This window comes from Eutrigla gurnardus (assembly GCF_963514095.1).
Source record: "Eutrigla gurnardus genome assembly, chromosome: 15".
In the NCBI taxonomy this organism is placed as follows: Eukaryota; Metazoa; Chordata; class Actinopteri; order Perciformes; family Triglidae; genus Eutrigla; species Eutrigla gurnardus.
In genome coordinates, this window is record NC_139938.1 from 24,962,023 (window position 1) to 24,970,519 (window position 8,497).

At 40.6% G+C, this 8,497-nt stretch overlaps 1 protein-coding gene across 1 annotated transcript; it reads right to left on the bottom strand.

Annotated features, from left to right (window-relative positions):
* Positions 1 to 3,307: 3,307 nt before the first annotated feature.
* Positions 3,308 to 8,174, bottom strand: yipf5 (Yip1 domain family, member 5). Its single transcript, XM_084028834.1, has 6 exons — positions 8,070 to 8,174; positions 6,858 to 6,966; positions 6,449 to 6,624; positions 5,592 to 5,737; positions 5,299 to 5,480; positions 3,308 to 4,475 (listed from the first exon to the last, which is right to left on the bottom strand). Exons 2-6 carry the CDS (start codon positions 6,956 to 6,958, stop codon positions 4,313 to 4,315), a joined length of 768 nt encoding a protein of 255 aa, XP_083884960.1. The 5' UTR covers positions 6,959 to 6,966; positions 8,070 to 8,174; the 3' UTR covers positions 3,308 to 4,312.
* Between the last annotated feature and the right edge of the window lie 323 nt (positions 8,175 to 8,497).

The window sequence follows — 8,497 nt, forward strand, 5'->3', positions numbered from 1 at the left end:
ACACGTAGCAACTCATTTGTGCAAATCTAATTTTATTCGTTTATTTGTATTTGCTGTCTTTTTTTATTGATTTATTTTTAATTAAGTATGTTGTACTGTCAGCTCGTCTCCTTCCATGTCGGGTTCTTTTTCTAGCAGAGCAGGAGACGCTTTCATCACTAGCTGCTGCTCACCAGTCAGACTGTGGCTCAGGCCGGCCAGATGGAGGTGAGATTATCCTTCATTAGATAACATAATTGTACGGTGGCCTTTATTCCCCGGAGACAAGCGGACCAGTCAACTAGTCAGCTATCCCTTAAACAGCTTGCAGGTGATGATGAGTATGACGACGATGGTTTTTAGAATTCGTTGCATGGTACTAAGAAAGTAGTGATGGGAGGTAGCAGGAAGAACATTACTGCATTTTTATTAGATGTTATATTTCTTCAGGAGATGATTCATATTTATATAACTTTAACAGGGCTTAAAATGCTTTACACACTTATATTCTCATTGTATCACTTAAGTGTCGACCAAAATCCTGCAGGTTTAGGAATAGTACTGGTGTTGTATTGTGCAATAGGTGTTTTAGGGTGGGGGTTTTTCTCAGGGCCCACTCGTCATAACACTTAATGCGCTTAAAAAAAAACTGTTATGTAAAATGAGAGTAATCCACAAACTAAAGCAAACAAGGAGCCAAGTCAACAAACGTGTAGAAGAAAGAGCCGGCACACAGTGTGAGCGGAGAGCCGGGTGTGGGTCAGACTGGAGCTCCTCATGAGCTGATCTGATCCAGAGTGGGCCGAAGATGTTCTGATAACGACACGTGACGAAAAAAAGATGTGGAGATGCAGTCATTGTTCCAGGGGAAATGCCAAACCGTAGCCAATAAACAGCAAAAAAACATTATTTAACGGGCCAAGTGGACAGACTAAGGTATCTCAACACTGCCATCTGGAGGCACTCATGTGTAAATGTCTCAGGGGGAAACAGAAAGGCCCTGCTCTTCTCTTCAAGAGTAAATACTGGAATATTAAAAACCAATAAACACTAACGGGTTAAGGTCAACGCTTCTGACTAAATGCTTCCATTATTGTGTTCCGCTGTGTTGTGAACACAACCAACCATGGACTCATCACCTGTTAGAAATGGAAGGATGTGCACCGTCAACTCTTATTACATCCGGATGTGTGGAACATAAATAAACCGGGTTTCAGTGGTAAAATTATCAAAACACTGTGGATAGGAAGTCCTGCAGCTGCTGAAGCCTGGCTCCCAGCAGCACATTCAGCACATTCTGAAACCGGACTGGCCCCGTGGAATGGTAAAATACTGACATGGAGAGACAGGTGCAAACACACGTAATCTCTGTTTATGACGACTATAATTTGGATTTTTTAATTTGACCACATTTATTGCATTTCTGTACACAGAGGCACCACCCTCTTTGCACACACAGTGGTGGCTTTCTGTAAATTGAGTTCCGGCCAAGTCAGGGCATCTAAATAGTGTAGTGTTTATGAACGCATCGTACATTTGAGTGTCACTAGTGTGAGTGTTGGTAAAAAAAAGAAGAGAAAAAAGGGTGTTATAAACAGCTCTCTGCACACAACTGGTTACTGTAAGGCAAATAATATTCCTCTCAGTACATACTGTATATTTACATTCAACTGTCAAACCAGTTTGTTGCTTGTACACAGTATTCCAGAAGCACTCTTATCTACACAATACAATGCACACAACTTTGTTGTCGCATGAGGTCAATCCTGAAAAAGTAATGCAACAACCTGCTAACATAACTTGTTTTGTGCTACATGAGCGTAATATGGTTTTTAAATACAGTTTTCTACAGCTTACACACAGGAAATTAGTCACACTACCCCTGCACAACCGCATGAATGTGCAAAGTATCCAGCACCTACGGGAACATTCGTAAACCCTGGAGTTAGGACAATCACATGGTGAGCAGGACTAAAGGAAAACATGGGATTTTATGGGAAAATGTGAGATATCCACGAGAGAATCCAGACGCAAGATAGTGAAACTGACCCGAAACCTGATAGTGTACACGCACGACCGGTGTTTGAGTGTGAACTTCCTGGTCACTTCTATGGTACAGACGTCCTCAGCTGTTTCTGAGCTCCAAGGAGCTGAGAAAACACAGAACCGCAGAATAATGTGAAGCACTCAATAGACTCACTGTTTGTGTGTCCATAAAAGGAGTATTAAAAATACATTTGTGACATAGACAGTAATGTTCTATTTAGAGAGAATCAAAATAAATCCCCATGAAAGTTTGACACTGAACACTTTATAACATAAATAATCCAAATTATGCTACAATACGGGTTGATTTTCTCCTTTTTAAATCAACATTCAAAACAGAATATACATACAGAAGATATATATATATATATATATATATATATATATATATATATATATATATATATCACTGTGAGAGTACACTGCTCCCGTCAGGTTTGCTTTAAATGCAAAGTGTGTCCTCGATGTTGAGTTTGTTGGAACAGAAAAAGCACTCCGTTTTCAATTTTGAATTATTCATCCCTGCTAAGTGGGTTATCGTCCATCTAAGGAGTCCCTCCGTGTATGTTTGTGCATGTTAGTGCAAAGAAAATCCAGAGGGGAGAAGAAGAAAAAATAGAGGATTGTGTGTAAACCATAACATTATTTTTCTCTTTAGATTATGCAAGTTCTTGAATTTTAAAGATTTACTTAAATACGAGACAATGTCTTTTCCTCCTGTAGGCTGACCAATCTCCTCCACAAATCCTCACAACTGATGGACTTGTGGTTTTAATTCTGCCTAATAACTTGTCCGCAACGTTCCGTTATATTAGTAAAATGTTCTTTTGGGTTTTTTTCCTATGGTGAAAAGGCCACAGTTGCAATGAAAATGACAATGGGTTTTATCATCTTCATCATCATCATGCCATGAGGGAAGATTCACTGAGGTTGTAAACATGCCCACAGTGAAATATCTGCACTAACTTTTCAATCAATTACAAATGTAATATTAAACCTTGCAGTTTCCTGACCTAAGCAGCAGTAAAAATGATAATGATGTGGATCAAAGCATGCAGATTATTTTCTTTGATCCACGATAAAATCTCCCCATCTCATTGAAAACCGTCACTATGCAACATAAACCCACGTCTGCCCGAGCACACATGCCTTTCTTCTGCCACTCAGGAAACCAGCTATACTGAGAAAAGAACAGTTTCCATCTCTTTAAAAAGGAGGTTAAACCACTTCTTACAATTATCTGCGTGTCCAATCAATGTACTTTTTAATATCACAAGGCAGATAACTTTCAAAGACAACTTTAATGTGCATGAGAAGACATGAACAACAGATGACGCACCAAAGCATACAGAGTGAGTCGACTCTCAAAGATTAAAGGATGTGAAGTAAAGGATGCAAACTACGGCAACGACCTTTCGAGCCACGACTGTACCTAGAAATATACAGCATCTCTACGACTTTTAATACTCAAGATCTAATCAAAACTGTGTTTTCTTCTTGAAAGGCATCAAAAACTCAAACGACTCGAGAATGTAATCAAACAATACAAGAGAAGACATAGCAGAGCTGCTCTGTTATGCCATGTTGCCGTTTTTACATCAAAGATCAGATCACTGCTGTGATGAGGAAATGATGAGATTCATGACTCGCTCAGTCCGGGAGAAAAAGGAGATACAGACAAGGAGATCCCTCATTTTCCTCCACCTGTTCTGGGTGGTAAAGTAGAATGAGGTACTGTAGTCTTTTGCAGAAGGAAAGTGGGCGTTTCCCTTAGTCTTGCCGCTGTAGAATCTATTGGGGTTTACCAGTGAAGGCTCCCAACAGCTTTCGCAAAAATCCTCATGATGTTTACACTTCCGGTATTTAGTCCTTGAAACTCGAGAACCTTTTCCCATCCGCGTCCAAATTTAATCGTCTCCTTGGGTTTCCATTGTGTGAACTTGTTGCTCGCTTCCACCAGCCTTCATTTCCATAAAAACACAGGACTGCATTAGGCTGTTCAAGGCTCTACATGGTCCACTGGAGAGTTATTTTTCACCAAGTTTATTTGACAGTCCTCTCCTTTAAAATGTATGAGGGTAACAAAGTGGAGAGAAGACATAAGTGAGACAATACATTCCAGCCTGCAGATGGTCTACTCGGAATGTAGTGAGAGGTGGAGGCTTATAAAAGAAAAAGGAAAAAAAGAAAAATACCTCGGCGCCGTTTAGACAGTCAAGACAATTTTTCTGTAATAACTGTAATGGGCCTGTGGAGCTTTTATTTCAAACTGTTACTCAATGACTTTTTAGAAGACAGAAATGAGAGCAAAGACCCCATATAAGAGAGCACACGGGTAAGCAACCAACAGCTGCTGCCCATCCATGGCCAACGCCGAGATGAAGATCTTTGAGGCCGAGAAACTGCACCAGCCAATGATTGTTGCTGTTAGTATAATTCCCACCATGCCCCTAAAGAGGACAAGAAGGAAGCAGGAAGTTACCTTTCACTGTATTGATGCTGTAGTCAAACCACTGGAAACTCACTTAATTGATCTTATTAAAAGGACCATACCAGTCTATTTCTGACTTCTCTCCATCAGCAGAGATTGTGTCAGTGTTTATTTTAGTAGAGCTCAGCCTGCCCGTTTTAACCGCCGTTCACTGCCATTCATGTTGAAACGGTGTGTTAAAACACTTTAGGAGACCGCTAAATTAATGGATTTACAGAATTTAACCTTGTGAAAATCACTGTATTGTTTATTTCATTTAAAATGGCTGTATTACTCTAATAAAAGCCATTAAAATTCACACATTGATATGAAATCACGTCTGCGTCAGGCGCTATAAGCAGGCTCTGGGTGCGCTTGTTGTTAACGTCCAGCTGCTCCCAGTTTACGTAAGTGGTCCAGGTGGAGCTAACCGGTAACATCAAGTACAAAAGAGTCTAATTTCAGCGTACACCGACCATAACAAGCACACTCTCTCGGCTACAGGACCACATGTTCTCATGGCTGCATCCCATCGGCCAAAAGTTCTGACTGGCTCTGATCTACCTAAAAAATAAAGCCATTTTGGTCGAGGTTTATCTAAGCTAGGAAGCTGATGTTGTGGATGGACAATGACATGTAGTTTTACTGGTATGGTCCTTTAAGCAACCAATGATTGTCTTAAAATCATGCACTAAAACAAAACCCTTACTGGGAAATTTAGACAGACAGTGCCTTGTTGGCATTTTGTTGGTTAACAATTGGAATTAACATTCAGAAACGGCACTGTTGTCTTGTGTACTCACTGTAAAGAGAGGATGACTGCAAAGCTGGAGAGGAGGATCATGGGGAGGAGGCAGTATCCCAGCACGCTGGCCACACAGCCAAAGGAGACGCCCGTCATACTCATCAGGTTGAGTAGGCAGTACACGCCAAGACAGCCAATTGCGCTGATACCATACACGTAGCCAAACTGGATCTTACCCGACTGTTTACAGAAAGAGAAAAAAAGATAGATCCACACAGTCAGACATGGATATGCACAACCTACACGATGAAGGATGCAGATGCATGTTATTACGTTGAGCAAATTATTTACCAGAAGGAGAGTTGCACCAAAGGCCAAACAGAAGACCATGGGGCCAGCCAGGTCCGTCTCATTCATGATGCTGCCATCTGCTACCTTCATTGGATGGAGCACCGTCAGAGTCTTCTGCCAGATGTGGTCAAAGTTGATTCCTAATTCTAAGACAGAGAAACAAACAGACTATGATCACAAAAAAACATGTGATAATAGCATGCCTTGACGTGTGTCTTCACCTGTCTACATTTTCATGATCTCTGGAAATGTATCAAAGCTCAGCTGTCAATCCGACGTTGGGACATAGCTGTATGGTGCCAGTCAGTCCAAAGATTACGTTCTCAACAAAATGTAATCAACAGCTCAGTGTCAGAATGTATGCCAATGAAAAGTTATCTCGTGTGTGGGAAACATTGGCAGGGAAAACACTGCCAATGTTGCAGACTCTCTGACTCTGCTACTGACTGCAACCATCAAGTTAAACTTTAATTACATGCCTTAAGAACAGATCTTAGGATCAGGTCCAAGAGGCTAAACTGTAGAACAGAATCACTATAATTTTATATTTTAGGGAATTCAACTGGTAAACAGTGTGACTCATGATCATTTTCACTAACTCATTTCTTATTTACTCGCAATAACCAAGGTCCAACAGCAGTATTACATTTTTACTTGGAGGGAATAATAATATTTTATAACAAATAATTCAGCCGTCAAAAGACAGTGCTATGTGTGTTGTGTTGATTGTCAAACTGTGCTGTTGCAAACAAATCCCACACTCCTAATTGAGAAATAGCATAAGAGCAGTGAGAGAAGCTATATGATAGGTAAAGAGGCACACAGAATTCAGAGACTACAAGTTGTGGTTTGCTTACCTTCTAGCAGGGGCGGCTCGTCATCGAAGCTGCTACTATACATGGATTGTGAGGGAGATGGGGTGTAGGTCTGTGTGGGCTGGAAGATTTGTCCCGTGTATGGCTGCTGGGGCTGCATCATCCCGGGGGTAGCGTAGCCCATGGGCTGGGAGTAGTCGTACTGTTCACCTTGTGGCCTGGCAAACATAATATTTATGCTTTTCTGTACATTTTGAACTGGAATTGCAAGTTGCGCTCCATGGGTGCTGTTTCAATTAGACCGACTTAACTTTTTAATTAGTAAAAAAACTGTATTACTAAAAATAAAATATGTTAAATAAGGTAATCAGCCAGGCTGAAATGTTAGATAGGCAGCAGTTGATTTATCACATATAGAGAATAATAATGTTGGTCTGCTGAGTGCACTTACTTGTTGTAGGGGTTTTCAGTGTTGCTGTAGCCATGGTTTTGTTCATCCACACTGTAGCTGGACTGGTAAAAGTCTGTGTTGAAATTGTCAAACCCTGACATCTCTCACTCTGTTGCAATCGCAGGGAGGACAGAAAGAGGAACAGGAACATAAGTTATCAGCTACGGATGTTTTTTTTTGTTGTTGTTTTTTTTGGTCTACATTGAGATGGAAAGTTGTCAATAAAAAAAAGGCTAAATTCTTAAGTGGTGTTATATTGAATAACTATGCTCTGTAATAGATATTTCAGGTGGCTAAAACAACAACAACACGTACATAATCTAGAGAAACATCTCAAAAAGAGAGGCATCAGTCTGCAATGGCTATGACAGTAGTGCAACACACTGCACATTTATCAAACACCAACAATGACACGTTAAAGCAGACGGCATTGTTGACGTCGTGACTTAATCAATACATGTCCACGTGCATCATCCAAAATCAGTCTGTCAGTGAAGTTATGGGTACCAGCGACATATTGATATTGGTGCTTTGGAGCTCAACAGCCATGTCTTCTAACTAACGCCTTATATCGATCATAACATGCGAGTGAAATCACTCTCAACGAGGAATCACTCATGAAGCCATTCACGTTATATGGTAAACGTTATGTTCAAACGTATTAGCTTAATAACGCTAACTAGGTTAACGTCACGTGATAGAAGTCCGCTTGAACCTGTATAAAACGTTAACCAGCCAGCTTAGTAACACACGCTAGGAGCCGCAGTTAGCCCGTCTAGCTAGTTACTGTTAATATGGATAGCATTAACGGCACCTCCGTATGAATTTAGCTAGCTAACTAATACAACTTTCAGCTAAATTAGCTAGCTAACGTAGTCACATACAAAACAGATATCATTGTATGTATGTTAGCACATCATTTCGTCGTATTATTTAGTATTAACTGTATAAACTAGCAAATGGCAAGACAATTATAATCGCATAAAATGATAGGTGAACTAAGAGTGTTATTTTACAACAACAGCTACTGATCTTTGGGTGGCTAATGCACCGTTAACTCTGCTAGCGTTCGCTGGTTAGCTAATGCTAGCTATAACAGTTTAGTAGATGTGGCATAGCTCGCGCACAACGTCAGCGGTGGTTTAAATGTGCCATTTAACATTCATTAAGTTTTTCTTAAGTCATAAAGCATGTGGAAATGCTAACACGTACCTGTGGTGTTTGACAAATCTACCCAGAGCCCTGCCAACTTGGTTGTGGTTGCTACGTGTCAGGTCAGGAGAAAGGTAAACCTTCCGGGATGATGCGTAGCGGACGGGAAGCCGTTAGGGACATTAGCGAACTGCCCTTTGCAGAAAGTATTGACGCAATCTACAGGCGACTGGTGGACTTGTATTCACCAACTGTATGCATTTACTGGAACGTATAAATATAGTAAATGCCATTATTTTTATGCATCGCAGAACAGTTTTCTGGTTTAAACAGTGCACTTGTGAATGTTGACCAGTGCCAAGAAAGCTCTTTGTCCTCTTGCTTGTTTGAAATGCTGTCTTCTATACAGAGAACGAGATTAGTCATCATCGCAAGCATAAATATTTAAATTCTAAAGGTCAAACCACTTGTCGAAGCACTTCATCTTT